At 57.4% G+C, this 22493-nt stretch overlaps 1 protein-coding gene across 8 annotated transcripts; it reads right to left on the reverse strand.

Annotated features, from left to right (window-relative positions):
- Positions 1-234: 234 nt before the first annotated feature.
- On the reverse strand, positions 235-22464 carry SMTN (smoothelin). Of its 8 annotated transcripts, XM_053206702.1 has the most exons (21): positions 22311-22463; positions 20495-20624; positions 15811-15959; positions 15328-15421; positions 15163-15241; positions 14970-15067; positions 13741-14061; positions 13580-13652; positions 12912-12983; positions 12711-12831; positions 12310-12629; positions 11948-12120; positions 8702-8854; positions 8539-8614; positions 7286-7450; positions 7126-7188; positions 6837-6903; positions 5723-5896; positions 5413-5530; positions 4672-4823; positions 235-538 (listed from the first exon to the last, which is right to left on the reverse strand). In XM_053206702.1, the coding sequence occupies exons 2-21, from the start codon at positions 20543-20545 to the stop codon at positions 388-390; spliced, it is 2670 nt and encodes an 889-aa protein (XP_053062677.1). In that variant the 5' UTR covers positions 20546-20624; positions 22311-22463; the 3' UTR covers positions 235-387. The 8 variants fall into 8 exon arrangements, with proteins under 8 accessions (XP_053062677.1, XP_053062675.1, XP_026906665.1 ...); XM_053206700.1 differs by having other exon boundaries at positions 5413-5527; positions 12310-12831; positions 22311-22464; XM_027050864.2 differs by having other exon boundaries at positions 12310-12831.
- Between the last annotated feature and the right edge of the window lie 29 nt (positions 22465-22493).

Genomic DNA, 22493 nt, shown 5'->3' on the forward strand with positions numbered 1-22493 from the left:
GAGATGGAGTTGGGGGTTCTTGCTAACCCCCCTTTCTTCCCTCCCCAGCTCAATTAAATCCTCTTCAGCCTTAACTGAGACTTGACTCCTTCTTTGTTGCAGGAGGGTGGGGAATAGGAGCCCCCCTAAGACTCCCAGCATCCCCAAATACTTGGCTGCTGGAGTGGGGATGTGTGCACACCTTGCCAAGCTACCCTCCATTCAACCCCCAAGACAGGCTGAGAGGAGTCAGGGTCGTTGAAAACCAATAATTTATCAAAACGCAGCGTGTGTATGCGGGGCAAGGTGTCGCGACAGACAGGGCAGCAGTGGGCAGGCGCAGAGGGAGGGGATGGTGCCTGGATGGTGGGGTCATCTTGCCGTAGGCTGGCCGTGCCGGCAGGGAGGCTAGACATTCTTGCCGCGCAGGCGCAGCTCGTGGCGCCTCAGGTGGTTGTAGAGCGACTGCACATAGGTGAAGACGCACTTGGGGTCGGGCTTCTTGCCCATGATCATCATGTCCTCCACCTCCACCAGGGGCACGCAGTCCACCAGCATCCTGCAGGAAGGGGGCACGGGGGTACTTGTCAGTGCTGGCCCCGTTTCCTGTGGCTACCCTCTATCCGGAGGTCTTTTCACTGCTTGCAGCCTGTTGGTCTTCCATAAACTCCAGATTCTTAATTGAGTGAAGGGATAAAAGCTTTCTGGGAAGACAGGAAACCCCAGGGCCCACTGACCCAAGCCTAGAAGCATCACTATGGGGAGCTAGGCCTAGCAGGTGTGGGTGGAGATGGGAGGAGAGCCATGCCCCATCCCACTCCGGGCAGGGTCCGGGTCTCTACCCCTAGCCCTGGAGGTTCCTGACTCCAGACCTCACCCATATTCTCTCTGGAGGGCCACTTCCTGCATACCCTCAATGGCACACTCCAGCTGGCAAAAGCCTCTGGGTTGGGCCATTGAATCCAGAGGGGCCTTACCAATGGCACACCTTTCTCTGCAGCCAGGACCCGCCCCAGTGACCCTCTGGGCATCTCTCAGATGCCTGGCCTGGTACCTCCTGTAGAGAGGCCTGGGAACCCCTGTCCTTGCCCCAGGGGACAATCCTGCTACAGGAGGTAGAAGACAGTGTATGTGTGTGTGTGTGTGTGTGTGTGTGTGTGTGTGTATAGTTCTTTAACCCTTACCCCCCTCCTTGGGTAGAGCAGGAGAAGCAGATGAGGGTCCCAAGCAATACAGACAGGACACCTATAACACGCTCAAGAGTGGGACCATCCATCTGTCATCCTCCAGAGTTCCAGCCATACTTTACAGAGGGAGACTGAGTCACAGAGCAGAATTCATTTGTTTCAGTTCCCATAGCTTGGTAGGTACAAGGCTGGGCCTTCTGGGACTTAAGTGCCCCAGCCCTGGGTGTTGACACCTGTCTGGAGCCCCTCTTCCCTACTGAAGAGTCATCTCCCCACTCTGGGGTGAATGGACTGCAGCTACTAAGCAACTGACAGCCCCAGAGCTCTAAAGCTAGAGTTTGCTCCCTGGCTCCATTTCCCCTCCTCTCCCAGAGCAAGTCCTCTTCTGCCTTGCCCCCTCCCGTAAGTCCACGTTAACTGAGTTTCCTTTGGCAGGGAAAGCATACAGGGAAGAATGGCTCCTATCGGTAACACACCAATGGGCCCAGGACTACCTTCCATCTTGTGCCTTCAAGGTCAAACCTGGGACCATGGTAGGACTGGAGCCTACTCCTAGCTCACCTAGACTCCTTCATAAAGAAGCTTGGGAGGCAGAAGACCTCTGTTTCAGTCCACACTGTACCCTTGATCACCTGTGTGTGCTAGATAAAGCCCTGCCCTGTTTTGTGACTCAACTTTCCCATCTTTATAGCAACAAGTTCTCTGCCTCATTTGAGACCTTGGGAGCACTTAGATGAGTGAGGGGGTTTCTGACTCTGTTGCCGATGTGCTATGTGTCCTTGGCGTCTCTGCCCCAGACCGGACTTATTTTCCCAGCTATACTATGGTGAAGAAGGCAGCCTCTCTGTGCAGTTTCTTCAAACTGTGGCTATCTCTTCAGGGATCCTGGGCTCCCCAGCGTGGAGCTCCCTCCCACCTCTGGTGTCTTCCCTGGAGACCTTATAAAGCCATTGTTTACACTGGGGCTCACAGCTCAGGGCTTCAGCTGCCCCAGTGACAGGCCAAACAGAGGGCAATTCGAGCAACAGCACAGCTGAGTCACACTTTCCAACTGGATCAGGGCTGGGCTGGGCCCCTTTCCCTCCAGGCCAGTCTGCTGGGCAGCAGCTTGTAAGTCCATATATGACCTGGAGACAAAACCAAACCCATCCTCCTCTCACCTGCACAGCTTATCTATGGGTGGATGTGTACACATGTGGGCTGCCCCCCACATGGCTCCAGGCCCTGAGGGGCATCTGAGTATATCCCTAGCTCTGTCCCTGACTCATTTGGGGAATCCCCTCCCTCTGGGTCTTTGACTTTTCTTCTCTCTGCACAATGGGTGGGAAAAGTGATGGGGTAGAGAAAAGAGCCTCTAAGTGGGGAATATGGAGTTCTAGTTTCCAGCAGTCTCTTGACCTAAAACCTCCAAGACTCTGAGCCACCTCTCTCCCTTCTCTGAGCAACTTGTCTGGAATGGACAGTTAGCTCAGGACCTGAATTCCTACTGTAGCCATGAGGTAAGGTAACTAGAGAGAAAATGTCATAGCTGATTTGAAGACCCAGAACCCTAACCAGAAACATCTTCCTGTTATACTGGCCCTGCTCTTGAGCTCTCCAAGGAGTGTGGCACCACCAATTCCCCAGTGCCCAAACCTGAGGCCTAGTAGGCTTTCTTGAGCCTCCTTCTCCCCCTACCCCCAAACTGAATCCATCAGTCAGCCTCTCCTACTTCTAAGTTGCTCCAGCTATCTAGCACATTCCTTCACCACCCCCATCCCTCATCCAGACATTGTTCTAGAATGCTAACCAGACCCCTTCTCTGTTTGGAAATCTTTTATGACTCCTGTCTTTAGGAGGAAGTTCAAACTCCTGTGGCCCCTTCTCCTCTTCAAGCCCAGACTAAACTTCCTTCCCTTCTGCCCTTCATATGCAGACTAAACTTCCTTCTCTTCTCCCCTTCAAACCCAGACTAAACTTCCTTCCCTTCCTGAGTATGTATGCTACGCTCTCCATCTCTCTCGCCCCCAGCCCTGTACATAGACTCACCCTGCTGCCTGGGACTCCCTCTCCCTCCTCTAGCCTGAACTTGTTATTCAGATCCTAGCTTGGTTTGCACTTTTTTCAGATAGCTGTCCTGGAGCTGTAGGCTGGGTCAGGTACCTCCTCTGGGGTTCCTTCCTGGGCTTCCTCCATCTCAGTTCTGCTCATGTGGGTCATCACTGCCCCATTAAAAGAACGGTCTTGCCTGCTAGGCCCTGAACTACCAGAAGACAGGGCCATGTCTGGCTCCTTCTGGCTCTTCTCGGGGTCCCCTTGCTTCTCCCACCCACCTCCCAGTCTCTCTCTGGGCCCCTCTGAGCAGATTCCAGCATACAGTGCAGGTAGGCGAGGAGGCGTTTCTCACCGTGGGGCCCCTGAGCAGGGGTTAGGACTTTTTGGTTTTTACCAGCCCCTTCTGGACCAGACAGCGGTAGAACTCCTGGATGTACGTGTACACGCACTTCCAGTCAGGCTCTCGAAGCCGCACCATGTCCTCTGTGTCCAGGAGCTGCGGGCAGTCCGCATGGGTCCTGGGGAGGGTAGGGGGCCGGGAAGGGGCAGGGAGGCAGGGCCCAGGAGAGGAGAGGGGGAAGAGGCAGAGAAGAGAAAGGGGAGAACACAGAGACACACACATACACATACACACAGAGACAAGAGTTCAGTTACGTTCTCAGTGCTGCAGTCTGCCGGCCCCCCCCGCATGCCTCTTTCCCATTGTGGACGTGCCGCTCACTACCCATCACTAATGGTGTGCAATGCAGACAGGGGTGGGGGGCCAGACCAGTCACAGGTGCAGAGAACTCTTGGGGAAAGCGGGAATGGGGTGGGGGGCAATGGCGTTGGCACTGAGGTTGGAGAGGAGGGCTGTGCCCCAGGGAGGGGAGGTGAGGGAGGCGTGAAAGGAGGTGGGGGAGGAGGAAGAGGAAGAAATCTGGGGGAACCAGAAAGAGAAAAGGAGAGAAGGAAAGACAGATGGAGGGTGCTGAGGGTGAGGTGAGCAGACGGGGCAACGATTCCAAAGTGGAGGGCTTGCTAATGTCCTATATAAGCCTTTGGCAACACCTATATAGGCTGGACGGGCACGGTGCCCAGGCCAGGAGCCTCCTTTTGGAATCTCCAGCCGGGATCCCGTGGGAGCAGGAAGCTCTGGTGATAGTGGGAGGAGAGCAGGACAGAGAAAGGGAGAGAGAGAGGGAGTAAGGGGCAGAGGGAGGATGGAGGGGATATGGACAGGGCCACCTGGTGGGCCTTGGCCGGGGCTGGTAGGCGGGCCGGCGGCTCCTTCGTTCCGGCAGGCACCTGGCACACTCAGCAGCAGGTGGGCAGGGTGGAGAGGACAGGGGCTTTCTGGGGAAGGGGGTCTCAGCCGCTGTCTGACAGTGCAGCTGGCCAGCTTCAAGGGGCCTTGGGGCAGCTGGGCCTGGCCCAGATGCCCAGTCCCAGATGCCCAGCTGACACCAGCAGGACTGGGGCCCACACTTACTCAGCAGATGAGAAGGCCACCTCAAAGTTCTGACGCCGGTTCTGTGGGCTGAGCTGCCCATAGTCGAATGCCTCAGGGAAGAAGTTGTGCACCAGGGCACAGAAGGCCATCCCATCACTCCAACTTGAGGAGAAGTTCTGGATGTCCACGTGCTACGTATGGGTGGTGGGAGGACTGGTCAGCTTCCCTATGAGTTCTCTGCCCCCAGCATTTGGCATTCCAGGCATAGGGCAACTGGGGTCAGAGAGGCCCTATAGCTTGCCCAAGGCTGCACAGGGGATGGGCAGTGGGAACATGAGCATCCTTTAAGTTTGTCAACTCCCTTGTCTACTACTTACAGTCACAGAGCAACCAGGAGGCCCAGCACCACCCAGCTAAGACCATGGTTATGTCTCCTTCACTCCTTTCCTTACTTACAGAAATTTACCAAGCCCCCTCACCTCCACCCCTACCCTCAAGAGCAATGAGGGGGGACTCGGAGGGTGAGGTCTAGCTCTGAACTGGGCCCTCATTAGGCCCTCCCACTTAATCACTTATTCTTGGATCTAGGGTATGTTGTGTGTCTTCCTTTGAGCCTGTTTCCTCATCCCAAAAGAGGGCTTCCATCGTCCCTGCCAGGTATGGGGACTATGAAAAGCACAGGGGGTGAGGAGTTCTGCCAAGAGGGAGGTGCGGAGCTGCAGGGTGGGGGTTGGGAGTAGGAGAAAGAAGGGCCGGGCTGCCTGGCCTTGTAGAGCTCACCTCATAACCACGTGTCTTTGCTCGGCACCAGTCCAGCAACATCTGCTTGATGCTGTTGGCATTGGGGACCCCAAAGCTGGTGGAACGCTGCACGGCTGCACGGGGTCCACCAGGGCTGCTGCAGGGGCACGTCAGGCAGGTCAGGCAGGTCACAAGGCGTGCTGCCTTGGTGGCCAACCCAGTGGGTTCCAAGCCCCGCCTTCCCTGTCCTTCAGGCCCCTCCCAGCTCTGCTCCCACAGCGCTTTCCCGTTTCTGGCCCCGCCCCATGCACGAATTAGGCCCCGCCCAGCCCCGCCCACTGTCGCTCACCCAGAGGCGCCTTCCTTCTCCAGCTTCTCAATCATGGCCTTGCGCGCCTGGGAGGCTGAGGTCTTGGGCAGGCTCTGTGCCTTCATCAGCTCTTTCTTTTTCTCTGCTTGGCGTTTCTCGAGTGCAGCCAGGCTGCCGGGCCGTGGGCTGGCCTCATCCTCGCGGTCGAAGATACTGGGGGGGATAAGGAGGCGACTGTTAGGCCGCTCCTGAGCCTCAACCCCCAATTGCCAAGGGAAGGGACTTGTCGTGCTCCAGACTCTACACTCTGTGGTATATCCACAACCCACAAGCCGGCCCGCAAGGGAGTCGTCCTTATCACGTCTATTTTACAGGGTAGACTGAGGCTCAAAGGTGAAGAAGGTGGGAGCCACTCTTTTCCTTCAACAGACTTGGCCCTGGGGGCAGTTCTCTGAGAAGGCTCACTGCATGATCAAATTACACATGAGTTCAGATTCTGGGCACTAGCAACTAATAATACCTACCAGCATAATAATAATAATAATAATAATAATAATCTTATGTCTATTGAGCCTTTCCTATGTGCCATTTTAAATTTCACAAGGAGGGAGGGCATCTTTATTTCCACTAAAGATGAGGAAACAGGCCCCTGGCCTCAGGTTTCAGAGGGCATGGGGGGCAGTGCACGAACACAGGTCTTTCTGAGTCAGAGTTCTTGGACGCCTGTGGTTTCCAGTATGAATTCTGCTCCTAACAGCCTTGATACACTCTGTATGATAGAGGTGTACTCCTCCCTCATGGGGCTAAAGTGCAAAGGTGCTCTGTGACATGGGATGTGGTCTGCAGACACTGAGAAGTGGCAGTGCCACCAGGCAGCTCATTGGCAGGCAGGCCTCTCTAAGGGCTCAACGCTATCACTGCCACTAAGAGCTGTGAGACCCTGAGCAAATCTCTGGCCTTCTCAGTGGTGTGGCTGAGGAATAGGTGAGATCATAAGGGGAGTAGGAGTGGTCTGACTCCTACTCTGACTCTCCCTGGCTGTATGCTTATCACCTTAAAGCACCTTGGTCTACCCCTCTGCAGAATGGGTATATAGTGAGGTCCCATGTGGCACTGACTCCTCTGTGGTCTAGGGATGGGTACCTATGCTCACCTGCCCATCTTCTTGGATGATGAAGAGGAGAAAGTCTTGGTTTGCACCATAGTACGGCCACCACCATCTGCAATAAAGGGGAAGAGGAGCAGGGTGAGGGCTTGGGCCTGGACATCAGGAGATAGGGCAGGGGGCTATTGTGGGAGGGATGGTGGTAGCCTCAGGCAGAGAAGAGAAAGTGACTGCTGGACAGAGAGACACACAGATGAAGGTACGGAGAGAGAGCTTGAGGATGAGTCTGAGGAAGTGGGCAGGCAGTCAGGCACAGGGCGACACCAGGCGGCCTTACTCTCCGAGCGCCTCACAAAACTCGACTCCACCGTGGTGGTGCGGGCCGTCCGTGTGCCATCATCTGGAGGGGCAGGGGATGAGAGGAAGAATATGAGCCATGGGGCCAGTGGGGTGGATATATTCCCACCTGGAGCCCTGAGCCTTGCTTGGCCTCTTACTGGAGTGGACGAGCCGCTCAGTCTTGGTGACAGTGCTGACAGCTGAGCCATCGGCTGCCCGCTGGCTGTGCCTCGTGGTGGTCTCAGTAGCTGTGTTGCCACGGCCCTCCCCTGGCCGGGCCCGTGCCTCTTGTAGCCGCCGTTCCCGTTCCTTGTCCCGCTGGTCTGGGTGGGGGATGCCCCATGCATGCCCAGAAGGGCCACCCATCACCCACAGAGCACATATGCACGGGCACACAAGATGGGGTGGGGGGGGGCAACTTGTTAGAAATACTGAAGACACAGGGGACAAGGACCCTCTCTAGGAGTAGCTGAGGGTAAGGGGATAGCTATAACTTGGCAGGGGCTGGGGGAGAGGTGGTGTGTGGCAATGGACTCAGGGAGAAACAAAGGAATATGGAAGAGCTGAACTCAAAGGGGGAGTATTTGGATCCAAGAAGGGAATTTCTATGGGAATGAGTAGCTTCCAGAGTGAATATGCAGATCCAGCGAGGAAGTAGCAGAATTCAGGGAGGGAGAAGCTGAGTGAGGCTAGTAGCTGAGTGGGTCTTTAAATGAGTCTTAGGTGGGAGAAGAGCAGCTAGAAGAAGAAATATCTAGATCCAAGGAAGGAGTAATTGGAGGTACCTGAGAAGTAATTCAATCCGGGGAAAGAGTAGTTGAGAGAGAAGCTGGCAAAAGGGGTGACTGGGCCTAAAGAAGTAGGTAGGCAGGCATAGGAGCCAGGTGGCCATCAATGGGGCCTGGAGGAAGCAGTTAGATTCAGAGAGTATCTAGAGAAGGAAATAAATCTAGAATCCAAGCAAATGAATAGCTGGGTCCAGGGAGGAAGTAGCTGGGCTCAGAGAAGGGGAAGCTGGGTAGGGGCAGAGCTACAGTGGTCATCAGTGGAACTCAAGGAGAGAAAAGCAGCTGCTGGGAGGAGTATCTGGATTCAGGGAAGGAGTAGTTGGCAGTAGGTGGAGAAGCAATGGGATCCAAGAAGGAGTAGCTAGGAGAGGGAGTACCTGGGTCTGGGAAGGAGAAGAGAAGCTGGTTGGGGACAGTATAACTGGGGTGGTCAGGGGGAGAGATGTAGCTAGGGAAGGGAGAAGCTGGATCCAGGGAGAAGGAGGCAAGGGAACATTTGGGTCTAGAGAAGAAGCTGGGTAGGGCAGGTACTGAACTAGCATGTCCATGAATGGACCCCAGAGTAAAGGGAGCAGCTGGGGAATGGAGCAACTGGATCTAGGGTGGGGCAACAGGCTCTCTACCTCTCTTCTTTTGTCGGAGCTCACGTAGCGCAGCCCGGATGAGCTTCCGCTCCTCAAAGTCTGTAGTCTGATCCAGCTGCAGATAGAACCCCTGTCATTACCCACCTGGTGCCTGCTGGTCCCTGCTCCCTGCCAACCCCTAGTCCACCAGATCTGGCCATACCATCTTGTCCAGGATGCTTTCATCCTCGATGGCCATCAGCTCCTCAGTGTTCAGGGGACTCCGTGTCTCTGGTGCTTTGTCTACCCGGGTCTGCTCAGCACCGTTAGCCACTTCCACTTCTGCAGACGGGGGCTCTGCTGGCTCTGGCTCCATCTGCAGGGTGGGGAGTGGGCATGGACTTTAAGGAGGGGTGTGGACAAAACCAACCATGCCCATGCCAATGGTTAGGGGACCGGGCCGTGGGTCTGCTGGCACAGCCTTGGAAATAACTACTAACCAGTCAGACTGCCTGTGCAAAGATGGCCGTCTGGTGTCAGACTCAGAGAAGAGGCACTGACAGCCTTGTTGTAGGGCTTCCCGTGTACGTGGAATTGCGTCAACAACGGTGATTTTCATTTGGTAGTAAGCATTGTATAAGCACTAGGGATTTTACTGTCCCTATTTAACACAAGGGAAAACTGAGGCTCAGGGTAGCTGCATGACTTGCCCACAGTCCTAGAAGTGTGATGTAGCCTGGGGTCTGAGCTGAGCTTATCTCCTAAACCTGAGTTCTTTCTGCTGCTTCATTCCCAGCCTCCTCCCAAGCAGACTGTGCTCTGTCCTGGAAGTTCCCAAGGCCTGAGCCCTCCTGGGCCAGTGCCCAGGCAGCACATGCCACACACACACACACACACACACACACCCCAAAGGGGCTGGACCAGGGCCCTTGGGCTCCTGACCAGGTGTCTGACTGGGACTGCCCAGAGCCAAGTCCTCTCTGAAGCTTGCTCCTGCTCCCTACTCCATACTGGGAACTACCCTCTAAAGGGCCTGTGGCCCCAACCTAGCACCCTACCCCTCCCAGGACATCTTCTAAGCACTTGCAGACAAGCCCCCAGCCCAACTATCACAGCCCCTCTCCTCCTGGCAGGGCCTCTCAGTCTGCTGTAAGGGTAAGGAGAGCTGAGGTGGCAGCTGCTCTAGGGAGACTCAGCCTGACTGGGGCATAGTAGGGGTGGGGGTGGGGACTGCGCCCTGGCCAGGGGCTGCTAGGGCAGCCGCCATGCATGCCTCAGGGCCAGGAGCCTGGCACTCTCTTGCCTGAGTGTTAGAGCACTAGCACTCCAGTCCCCTCTGCAGATATGTAAACTGAGGCTCAGAGAAGGTAGTGGCACACCAAAGGTCAGTCAGCAGGGGCAGAACCTGCTCAAAACCACCCCTGTCCCCCCAGCCCATAGGGACTTACGAGACTGCTGCTGCGGGCAGGGCCAGCAGAGGAGCGGCGGCGGGTGCTGAAGGCAGGCGGGTGGAACACAGGGGTCCCGGCATCCTCAGCCGCCTGGAAGAGGGCCTCGGGGTCGGCAGCAGCCAGGAGCAGCTCACTGGGCTCCAGCTCAGGCTCAAGGTCAGGCACAAGTGGGACCCCCAGGCGCAGGCTCAGCACCTCCACCTGCCTGCCCAGTGCATCCAGCCGCCGGCTCAGTGCTGCTGTCTCCACCCGCAGCTCTTCAGCTGCCCGGGCCACTGGCTCCATGGCCGAGGCAGCTGCCTCAGCTGCCTGGGTCACTGCCGCCCGCCCTGCCTCAGCCACTGCCCGCAGCTCTTCCAACGCCAAGTGCAATCGTTCCTCAAGGGCTGCAGCCAGCTCAGACCCGGGCCCTGGTACCCCCGGCATGGTGATGGCAGGGGCTCTGTGGTGGGATGACGATGGGGACAGTGGTAGGGACAGTTGCCTCTGGCTGGCAGTGTCAGAGTCTTTGCAGCTGGCCTGAGGGCGAAGGCAAGGGCAGGGGGCCTGCTCCGCCCCTGCTGGCCTCCCAGCCTGCCACCCGCCAGCTGGGGCTGTGGCCCAAATAGAAACCTATTCTGGGCTCCTTGTGGAGGGGGTTGTGGGGGAGGGGTGGCCTGTCCAAGCAGGCAGACGGCCAGGCCTGGTGCTGGCCGTGCAGAGATCACAGACTGGCAATACAGCAAAGCTGCACAGGTTCTGAAGAATTACCTAGGCCAGGGCCCCATGCCCCACAGATGGGGAAACCGAGGCAGGAAGCAATAAATGGGCCTGCCTGGGCTACCATTTGCATTAGCTGTGAGGATCCAGTCTGCCAGACTCCAAGAGCCTGCACTCCTTTGCCTTCATGCCATGCTGTTTTAGAAATCCTTGAACAAATGGAGGAAATGGAGGCACAGAGAGGCGGGACTTTGAGCAATCTGCTATAACAAGCATCTCGTCCCTGAGATAAATATCCTCTGGCCTGTCTGTGGTGCTTGGATACAACCACAGACTTTGAGCACATTTTAGGTACTTTTCTGCTTTCCCTTGATTCTAGATGGGGAAATTGAGATGCGTTAGTGGTATCACATGCAGGGCTCACTGTTTCACCTCCCACCCACCGCAAGGGCCTCAGCTACCATCCCCTCACTCTCTTGGCAGAGAGCAGTTAAGTCCTGCTCTGTGGGGGTAAGGGTGCTTTCTTCCCCCCACCCTCTCCTTGTTACCCCTGAGAAGGCCCAAAGCTGGCTCTAGCCATCTCACCTCAACCAAAGTCCCATTCAGTCCCTGGTGCAGCACAGAGGACATTATCTGGGCAGTCAGGCGGCCCACTGGGGATCCCTTCCCCAGCTGAGCTTCCAGCCAGCTGATCCCAGGCTCAGGAATGAATAATGGAGGGATGCGGCGTATTCAGTTCCCGTGGCACCTGTTAGGCTGCTGCCTCACCTGACTGGCACCCCCTGCCTGTCCCCCATCAATGTTTCTGTTCAACCCCCCCTCCCCCAGAGATGTTGACGCAGATGGTAATCACTAATCTCCAATCTCCTAACAGGCTAGGCTGATCTTGGATGAGCAGATCAGCAGCTTTGCTTCTTGGGGCTGAGCTCCAGTATGGAGTAGGAACAGGGGCACTGGGGCCATCAGAAGAGGGGGCAAGTCCTCACCATCCTCTTTGAGCTTGAATTTTCCCATCTGTTCATTAGGAATCAACCAACCTATTTTGGACTAAAGACCAGAGATCAGCATGTGAGAAGCTTGAGGCCAGTACAGAGTAAGCTTCTGACACACCTAGTGGCTTGGTACACTAGGGTCTGCCTTTAGCTCTGCCACCAACTGGTTCTGGACTGTAGGTAGCCACTTTCTCTCTCTGGGCCTCAGTTTCCCCATGTGTTCAGTGGGGGAGGAATGGAGCAGAGGAATCCTGCTAGCCCTACATCCTGAAGCAGTTTATATAAGATTGATGGATGGTGACGCTGGTGGGGTAAGAAGGGGCTCACCTTAATGCCGCAGCCTCCCCGGCTATCAGGGGAGGCATGGCTGAAGCTGGTGACGTGAGTGACGCTACCCAGGCGCGCCAGGGTCCCAGGTCTGCTGATATGGGTGATGGTGCTCTTGCCCCCACTGCTGGTGCTAAGGAGGGTGGGAGGCGCCCGTAGTCCCAGTGTCAGTTCTGGAGGAGGAGAAGGGCCACTGTTAGATCAGCTGGGGTGAGGGCAATGCCAGCCAAGGTTAATGGTGCCCCTTGCTCCCAGCACATCCTTTGGAGACACCCTGAAGCCTGACCACAGCACTCGTTCTATATGCAGAGCTGTCTGCAAATGCTCATCCCCAGCAGTGGGGAGACAGGGGGGAGGCCTACCTGCCCTCTGGTTGCCTGTGGGCAGCAGCACTCGGCCTGTGGATGCCTGGCCACGGCCATCCTTGATCTCGATGGTGAATGTGGTCTTCATACTGGCCCCTGGCTCGGCAGTGCCGACAGGCACAGGAAGCAGGGCACTGGGCTCCTCTGAGCGGGCCACGGGCCCCCCTGCTCTGTTTTCAAGGGGCCTGGCAGCCAAGCCCCGCCTCCCGGGGCCCTCCTCCCGGGGGCAGCTCTGAAGCTGGGCCAGGGGCCTGGCTGTTCCTCGTGGCTCCTTGCTGAGTCGGGAGGAGGTGTCGCTGGGGCCCCGTGAGGAGGAGCTGTTGGAAGAGGAGGCAGGAGTAGTGCTGACGTGGGAGGGGCCCAGGAGTCTTGTGGGGGTCGAGGGACCCAGGACCAACCGGGGTGGACCCTCCTGAAGCCCAGCAGCCATAGGAGAATCAGATGTGAACTTGCGCACACGATCCCGCACGGAGCCAGCCCGCTGGAATGAGGAAGGTCCACTGGCAAGAGTGGTGGGCTCTAGAAGGGACAGGAGGGTTATCAGTGACTGGGTGGGACAGGGACTGCCCCAAGTCTGCAATAGTGGGAACAGGTAGTACCTCGGTTCTGGGCTGGCTGGCAGGGACTGAGCATGGACAGGGAGCGTTGGCAGGGACGGGGTCCAGCCAGGTCTGGCAGTTTGGAGAGATGGCCAGGTGGGGAAAGACAGAGGAGAGTGGATATGGAAGTTCCGCCTCTCATAAGTCTCTCCTCCACACCTCCTCAGCTTCCCAACCCCTTCCTGTATTCCAGCCTCCCCGTCCCATGTTGCACCTCCCATAGCTCCTGGCCTCCCCACTCAGCTGTATCTCTCTTATAGGCTCCTCCTTCTCCTCCTGCACTGACCCTAGGATGACTTGGACACTCCTGGGGGCTTGGGCTAGGCTTAGGCTGGAGGAAGGGTGCCCAGATCCTTCCTGCTGATGGGGATACAGGACACCCCCCCCCACTGTCCAGCACTGCCCATGGCCTCAGCTGGGAGATGGGCGCACTCCTTATTGGGGAAAAGAATGTGCCTGAGGCCCGTTGCCTTTCAAGGCTGCAGGGAGGCCTCTGGCCATGGGATGGGGGTTGGGGAGGGCCAGGCTGGGGGTGGGGACACTTCAGGGCAGTGGGAGGAGTGTTAGGGACTGCTTCCTCTTGAGGAAGCTGAAGCTGTCTAGGCATTAGAGCCCATTTTCCAGACAGGGAAGGGGAGGCCTATAGCTACCCCTATGGGGACCCTCACCTGCTCTCTTTGTGTCGGAGGGACCTTTGGTGGGGCCTTGGACAGCTGGGGGCTCTGTGGGGCCAGGCAGGAGCTGCAGGGGAGACATATCATGGGCAGGGCCTGACTCCCAAACTGAGGAGCTCACCTGCTTGGCATCCCTGTCCCTCATCCAGACTCACCTTGTTGACCGCCTGCCTCTCAGTGCTGGGTGTGGCTGGCAGCTCCTGGGGCTCAGGGCTGGTGGCCCTGGGTGGGCTGGAGGGTGACTCGGGGCTGCCCACAGCCTCAGCAGCAGGACACCGGGCCTCAGAAGGCTCTAGTGGAGGCTCAGGAGAAGCAGTGGTAGGTGAACTGACGGGTGAGGCAGGTAAGCTGGGTGTGCCCCCAGGTGGGGCCTGCACCAGGAGTGTCACTGTGGTCACATCTCGGCTGGTGCCCTGGGGGGTTGGGGTTGGCTCTGGGATCTCTGCCTGCTGCTTCTGTTTCTCTCGCTCCGGCACCTGTGGGAGACCCACAGGATGCAGTCAAGGCTCCCCAGGCTGGCAGGTGCCCAGGGCAGGGCATGCAAAGCAGAGGGGTTAGGCATAGCTTCCTGTGGGCACACCTGCACATGCAGGGGCACTGGCACACCATGGGAGGTCTCTGATACTCACTTCCTAACCTCCTGGCACTGCCTGGTCAAGCGTGGTTCAAAGAGGACTAGATACTATGCCAGGGGTTGGGGATGACAGGAGACCTCCTGGGGACTCCCAACCTTAACAGATCCCTGGAGCAGAGGCCTCTGACCCCTGATCCTGGCCTGGTTAATCAGAGTGTGGGGGGGGGGGGGGGCAGCTTGGGGCGGGGTGGCGCGGAGGGGGAGTCCTTCAAGAACTGGGACCAGCGGCCTCTGCTGGCCACTGAAGGAACCTCCATGGCCCGACCTCTCACCCATACTCCCTGGAGAACAGTGCTCCAGAGAGTCAGCTGGGGTGTGATATGTAGAGTCAAGCTAAGGATGTGGGCTGTCTGGAGGGAGAAGGACAGCCTCAGGCTAGGTTTAAGCTAGGGAGGTCAGGTTCAGATCTGCATTTCAGGGAGATTGCACTGGCTACTGAGTGGAGGCTGGATGGCCATGGTGGGGTGAAATGTAGTTATGGAAGCAGGCAGGCCAGCAAGTTGGTAAGGGAGACACACTCAGGAGCTGTGTAGACAGTCTGGCTTTGAGGGGAAGTTACAAAGTCTGGATTGGGGGACATGTGGCCAGAGGTTATCCAAGAGACTAGGCAGAGGTGTGAGATAGTGTCCCCCAAACACCTCCCCACCCCATGAGGTACCAGTCTAGCAAAGACAAGTAGGTGCTCTGTGCTGCTAGCATCTGTGGGCACAGGACACTGGGCTACCCGCCTACCTTGCTCACATTCCTTACCTCACACCGTTCCAGCCTGTGTGCTGCCCGCCCCTTGCTCTCTTCTCTTGAGCCACTGTTGGGACGCCCGCTGCACAACCTCCCAGCCAACGTGGCAGCTGGAAGGGAAGGAAAACATGTCAGGTGAGTGGCCAGCAGGTGCTGTGGGTGGCATGCAGCAGTACACAGGGTAGGGCCAGGGCAGGGCACATACCCTCAATCTCCTGGGCCCTTATGCGGCGGATGGCAGCTCGGATCAGCTTGCGTTCCTCATACTCACCAGCACCTCGCAGCTATGGGTGAGAAACAGGCCGCAGGTGCTGGACTGTGGAGTCCAGGTCTTCCCCTGCCCTGCCACATCCCCTGCCCTGGGCCTCACCAGTGCAGTCAGCTCTTCCACGTCATTCATGGACTCCAGCCGCCCTGCCAGCCGCGCCAGAGCAGCTTGCTGCTCCGCTTCCTGCTGCTGAGAGCTGCAGGGACATCATGACTATAACTCCTACTGCCATAGCCAAGTCATGGAGGATGTGGGCTGAGGGTAGGGGCAGGACAGGGTACACAGAGGAGTAGGTAGCTAAGCACACCCTCTGGCTACATGCTGGCACATGCATGCCCATGTATGTGAGCACTAATACCACAGGCTCAGACGTGTTATCTACGTGGGTGTGTCCAGGACTCCATGACTGGTGAGTGGTCCATGCCCATAAACATCCCTGTATATTCCATATGCCTGCCTATACTGCCATTTGCACACCCACATGGGCAGCGGACACACCTGTGCTCGTGCCTGCCTGCACAACACAAGCCGAGCCCTGGCACATACTCCTCCCACCTGCATGACCATCCCTCCCTGGCCACTCACTGCAGCCAGTTCTCCTTGTTGTCCTGCCGCTCAGCACGGAAGCGCTTGGATGCCAGGGCCTCCTCCTCACGCTGCAGCTCCTGCCGCTGCAACTCCCGGATGGCTGAGCGGATGCGCCGCCGCTCTGCCAGATCCGCTGTGACCTCCAACTGTGGGGCAGGCGGGGGTGAGGGGCAAATCATTTTGGCTGCCAGGGGCGGAGGGCGGGCACCAGCTGCCCACAGCTTGGCCTGGGCCACAATGAGTGGTCTGTCTCCACTCTCTCTGCCACATGTCTGTCACGAGCCTGCCCTCCCACCCACGCAGGGTCTCAGGGAGACCTGGCTTATGGAACCAGAGCTCTTGGACAGCCTACTGTGCACTATGGTTCACAGAGTGGGCAGCCAGCAACTGCCCATCTGTGCCAGGTGCCAAGCCAGGCACTCCTTCTTGAGACTCAACTCCTGTCACTCAGAGTCCTTCATCAAATTCCCAAGGGCCAGGGAGTATTGCAGGAAGAAGGAGGCTACCCTACAGGGCCCCAACAGTGTCCCTGGGGAAGGAAGGGTGATTAGGGCAGATGGAGTCCACCCTGTGAGCAAGGAAGACTCCCATGTTCTAGTCCCAAAGCACTACAGTCTTGCTGGGGGGTGGCAGCCTCATCCACACTGGACTGATGGGAAAACTGAGGCAGGGGCAGGTGCTTAGGAGTCCTAGTTTATTGCTTGGCTGGGGGCTATTTTTTCCTGCCTGTACTGGCCCAGCACTATCCACCGTCAAAGGGGCCAAGGCCCAGAGTAGGAAGGTCAGTCCCTCAGATAATAGAGCTGCATTAGAGTCTACCCAGGGCCCTAGAGAGGGCATCAATGAGGGACAGGTGCTCCCACCAGCTTCTTAGCCCCTTAATTCCTGGGAAATTGGAGATGGTTGGTTTAACCACTCTCAGGAAAGGGCACCTTTTCTGGGCAGAGTCAGTCAATTCTGTTGCCTCCCCTACACTGCTACCACCCACCTCCCCAGCCCAATCTCAAGAGAGAGAGGACTGGCACAGGGACCCCAGGAAGATAATGGCTGAGATAAATCCCTGGTATGGGCCTGAGCCAAATAGGAGCAAGTATAGGCAAAGTGATTTCCTCTGTCCCCACTCCCCAAATCATTCAGGGGGAGGGTCCAGGAACCCTCTACTTCCTTTCTTTATAGCTCCTCCCCCATCATTCCTTCCTGTTCCCAGGTGGGGGTCCAAGTTACAATAGGGTGCATGGGCTGGCCCAACTCTGCCATCACTTGTCCCAGTCTGAAAAGAGTAGGGAGAGCCCCGGGGGACAGATCCCTCCATGGTTCCTTCAGGCTCCACATTGCTGAAGAGCTATGGGAGGGTCCCTGAGGCTCAGACCAGAACCCCCAGCTTGCTCCAGCTTCAGTCCAGTCCTGGCTGGGTGGTCAGGAGCATGTCCTTAACCTCTCTGTGTCTTGTTTTTCTCATTTGCCAAATGGAACAATGACTCCCACCTCAGGGCAGTGGATGGGGATGGGGGCAGTGACTTGGGGTCCCCCCTTCATAGCTGTACATGCAGTAAACATCACCCCCTCCTTGGTTCCAGCCACTCAGAAGGAGAGAGAGGCAAGGGCAAAAGAGTACAAGATACGAGATATCAGTAACATTGAGAACCTATCTAACAGGTCCTGCACTGAGTCCCCAGTTTGTCCTAATCTCACAGAAACCCTAGGTACCTTATTACTCCCATTTGACAGATGAAGAAACTGTGGCTCAGTGGGGAGAAGTCATTTGCTAAAGGCCAAATGAGCCGAGCCAGGATTTGAACCCAGGTTTCTAGGACTCCAGAGTCTGCCTTGGGCTGAAGATAGCTCTGTTGCTGGGGTGTGTCTGCCATGGTGGGTACCTCAAGGACCTTCGCATACTATGTTAGGAACCCTCTCTAGTCTAGACTAGAGATAGACCAGAGGGTAGAGACAGAGACAGACAGAGGGTAAAGAGGCTAAGAGATAAAATGACTAGCCCTTTGTCTCCTGGGTACCCCTTCCCAATGCCCTGGGTTCCAGAGACTGGGTTCTTATCTCTGAAAACAGCCTGATGTGGAAACTTGGCTACCTCTGTAATCCCTAGGAGCCTCACTATCCCCATCTGGAAAGTAGAAGTCCCTGGTCCCTGTCTGATACTCTCCCCAAGTGAGTGGGATGGGGCTGGGGGAAGGACAACCTCATTCCACTGATCATTCCCCAGCATGACCTTTCCCCTTTGGGCCTGAAAGCAAAGGCCTGGCCACAGTAACCCTGCTGTGCATCCTATATTCCTTACCCTCTCAGGCCCCACCGTTGTGTGTGGAGGGGGCTGTGGGAGGGAGGGAAGGAAGTACAAAGCGCCATTGTCCACCAGAGGGAAGGGGAAGGGGATAGGGCGGTTTCTGAAACTGCCCAGTGAAATTCTCCCGGGAGGAAAGAGGGCACTTCCTCCTCCTGGGGGGCGGGTCTCCGGGCCTTTCTGCCCTCGCCGTTTGGGAGTGGGGGTGGGGTCTGACCCGCTCTGGCTCTCCCTGGGCCTCAGTCTCCCCACTAGCACAATACAGGAGACTTTCCAGGCATTCGCTCAGTCCCATGGGGGACGGGCCGGCAGTGGAGCGAGACCTCGCCAGGGGGCGCTGAAGGTCCGAAGGCTCCGGAACCGCCCGCCCTCCCAGGCAGGGCACGGCCCACGCCTCTCCCGGGGAGCCCAGCACGAGGCGCCCAGTCGGGAGCCAGACAGGAAGCCCCCCGCCACCGCCTGCTTTAATGTCTCTCGTTGCGGAGAAGAAATCGAAGTTCACAGAACTTAAGCAGCTTCCCTAGGTCACCCAGCTAGGGAGCGTCGGAGCCTGAACTTGAACCCGGGACTGAGGAGGAGGGCGTCCGGTATGTGGCGGAGGGGCACGCGGCGTGCCTGTCCCCAAGTGCCCCCATCCCGCGCAGGCACCCCCGCCTCGTCCACAGGAATGTGCGGGAGCGGAGGCCGGAAGCGGCTGCCCGGGTCCCCAATCGGCCCGAAGCTGGGGCGCCGGCCAGCTTTCCCTTATAAGGCCCGACCCCGCGGGGAGGGGCCCGGCTTGGGACGCCGCCGTTCTTGCCACGAGGCCGGCGGGAGCCAGGCCGGAGCTCTGGGCGGGACCCTCGGCAATGCCCGGGCGAAGTAATGGCGGGGCGCCGGCCGTGGAGGAACCGGTCTGGGGGTGCGAAAGACTTTGGGCGGTTTTGCCGCCCCCAGACGAGGGGCAGCGAGTGGTTTAGTCCTTTCCCAGGGAGGGGGCGGGGCTGGGCCGATTACAGCTACCGCTCTGGCTTCTCTGAAAACCCAGCACCCAAACTCTGCATGGGGTTAGGGAGTGGCGACTGGAGAACCCTGAGCCTCAGAGTGGACCCCTAGAGATGGAGATGCGCGGGGACCTGGCTTTCTTTCTGGAACGCTCTGCGTCTACTACCCCCATCTGACTTCCTGACCTGAGGGGGGAGGTCGAGCTGACGTGGTGGGAACCCCTGGGAAACCAATCCAGCACACAGCTGGCTGTGGCGATGGCAGACACCCAGAGAGTCTAAGGTGCTGGTCTGACTGCCTTGGGTAGGTTATGGCAGCACTGGACACTGCCGAGTGACCCCTGCGTCCGGAAGAATGGTATGGGGGTGGGTAGGTCACTTGCTTTCTCTTAGGAAAGGTAAATCTTTAATCCCACTCCCCCTCCACTGTCCACCCTCACAAGGGTCAAGGGCGGAGCTGGGAGGGTGGGCGCAGAGCTCTGGCCCCTCCAGTGCTGCAGCTCCCTGCCTTTGATCGTGGGTACATGTCTGCCCTCTTTTGTTGCCCTAAAGCCTTTCTGTGCATGGCAATGGGGGAGGGGGGAGGCTATGGTTAGATAGGGCCTCAAGAAAGTGAGGAAAGAGTGGGCCCATCCTTCTTCCACCCTAAGATCTGGGCCCATGCCTCATTCCATCCCCATGCCAACTCTAGGACCTACATATATGTTTGCACACATCTCCAGCTCCCATTTTACAGGTAAAGAAACTGAGGCTCAGAAAAAAATGACAGACTAGAAGTGACAGAGCTTATAAGGGCCCCCAAAGCCTGTCTCTTTTTATGGGCTCTTCTGACCTTGACTTACCCAAGATATGGTCCCCCATGGCCCTCTTTGGGGTTTGTTTGGATCCTGGCACTCTATCTTCCTAGCAGGGTGCCCTAAGGGAGGTTATTTCACCTCTCTGAGCCACAGTGCCCTCTTGGCTTTTGGAGCTGCTGTAACCATTCTGTGAGATGGTCTAGCATCCAGCCTGACCCCTACTGTGCCCTGGCATTTTTAATCATTGCTGCTACTATTATCATTGGGCCAGCCTCCAGGGGTGGACACTGCCCAGGCTGTTGCTTGGGAGAGAAAATCTAGCCTCCCCACACCTGTGGTTACACATGGGCGAGTCCTCAGCAGTTACTGTTTAAACAGGTGGTAGCAGTGGGGGGACTGGGAGGGACCAGGCCTCAGCACCTGGCACAGACAGGCACATGCTACTGGGTCCTCTGCATCAGCCATGCATAACAGGTTTAGCCCTGTTCCCCTGAGCCCTCATCCTCCCCCCTCCCCTCCTCTTGTCAGCTGAGAGGTAGCCTGGACAGGCCCTGCCTCTGACCTGGCTTGCCTGTTATCACAGCAGGGATGATCGGGCCACTTACCAGCTTCCGCAGGGCTCCTTCGTCCAGCCCAGCTAAGGCCTCATCTGCCATCACGATGGCTCCTAGCTCTGTCCGTCCCCTCCTGGTGAGATTCCTGGTGCCTGTGGCACCTGACACCAGCTCAAGGAATCTGCAGGGGACAGACATGAATCAGGCCTGCTGGGACGTCTAGAAACCACAGGCACTTGGGCCCTGTGCCTCAGTTTCTCTAACCCATGACAATCTGTTGGTGTCCCATTCTTGCTACCTGTGGCTGCTGGCTGGGGGTTGCTCTCTGCCCTAGGGTGGTATTTTGAAAAACTTAAACCAAGTGTGGGAGTCCCTGGTTCCAGCACAGCGAACTCAATGCCAGCCTGCTGTGTGGCCTAAACTGGGCCCTCACCCTGTCTTAAGCATCAGAGAGCTTAGAGGATTGAGAAGGTCCACCACAGCCGTGCTCACCACCAGGGGGTGCCTGCCAGACTCATTTCCTGCCCCACCCACCCATCCCCAGGGCCTGCCCAGCCCCCACTCGGACCAAAAGCTCAGTCTCTGTGGGCTGAGCCCATATCCAAATCCTTGCTGCCACTTGCCCTCCTTACTCCAGGTGATTTAATCCATCAGAGGTAACCTCCTGTCTTCCAGTTCTTGAGGGCAGCCCTCTATACACACTCCTCTTTTCTCCTCCCCTTCCTGCCCTCCCCCTGATGCCAGTTGCCCAGACCTCATGAAGCCAGGTGTCCAGGCAACCGGCTCCTCCTGCCAATTTACACACTTAGAATCGAATTCCCCAGCTAAAATGGCCTACAGAACCTGACACATCCAGCCTCTGGATAGGCAAACTGAGGATTGGAGAGGGCGGGGATTTGTCACAAGGGGAAAGTAGGATTCCAAAGATCCAAAGAGCAGGAACGGATTTAATCAAAATCTTGGCCACTTCTGGCTTCTGAAGCCCCCTTCCAAAGTGCCCCTAGGGGCTTTTTTTGCTCCATCATTGCATCAAAATGGCCCCAAATGGCCCAACCTCCTAGTGCAGCTCCTTCCTTCTTCCTGCAGCCCTCATGTCTATGGAATTTGAGGGCCCACAGCCTGACACACCATAGTTGCTTAGTTAATGTATGGTGACTGAAATGGCCCCAGGATTGCCCCCCCCCCCATGATTCATCTCTCAGTCATGCCTTCCCCCTCCCCAGAACAGTCACTTGTCGAGTCACCCCATCCGGTAAAGGGGTCTGAAGGGGGCTCCTAATTCATACAGTTGGGGTTCTTCAGACCCTGCCAGTTCAAGTCGCTGTTTGCTTGTCCCATCCCCTTAGGCGTGGGTGGGTGTCAACCACCCATCTTTCATCTTGGGGGGGGGGGGGTCCTTGCCTCTTATCTACCTACTTTGGGGTAACCCCAAGGGTGTCACTCAGCAATCACCAGACTTAGGTTCCATGGACACTGAATTCCCCCATGTCTACTGAAGGGCAGGGGTCGCTAATGCATAATCTAGGACGCCCAGGAAGTCCTTAGGGACTGCCGCTGCTGCGGGACAGGGCTCCCTGTCATACAAATAGTCTGGGGTCTCCGGGGATTGAGAGAAGCCTCAGAGTAATGTGGGACCTTCCCCAAGGCGTGTGCTCCCATAGTCTAGGGTCCCTGGGGGTTGTGGAGCCTCCTGGAGGTCCGTGATATCCTTTCCCGCAGTCTAGAACCTTATCTCATGGCTTAGAGCCCCCGTGGATGGGTGGGAGCTTCCACGTCTGGGAGTCCCAGAACCCTAATTCAGATATCCGGGTTCCACCCCCAGGACCCGTCGAGGGTCCTGGTGCCACCCAGAGGCCTGCACACCCACCTCTCAGTCCGGCCCACCCGTCCGGCGCGGGCTCAGGTTAGGTCACTCGGGATCCGACAGATAGACTAGGAACGGTCAGGCGGAAGGCGCCGCGACCGGGATCCCAGTCCCCCTCAGCAACCGTCCCCGAGATTCTGCAAGCGCCGCCCGTCCAGCCGCGCCAGCCGCCCTGCCAGCCCTGCC

This window comes from Acinonyx jubatus, chromosome D3 (assembly GCF_027475565.1).
Source record: "Acinonyx jubatus isolate Ajub_Pintada_27869175 chromosome D3, VMU_Ajub_asm_v1.0, whole genome shotgun sequence".
NCBI classification, from domain to species: domain Eukaryota; kingdom Metazoa; phylum Chordata; class Mammalia; order Carnivora; family Felidae; genus Acinonyx; species Acinonyx jubatus.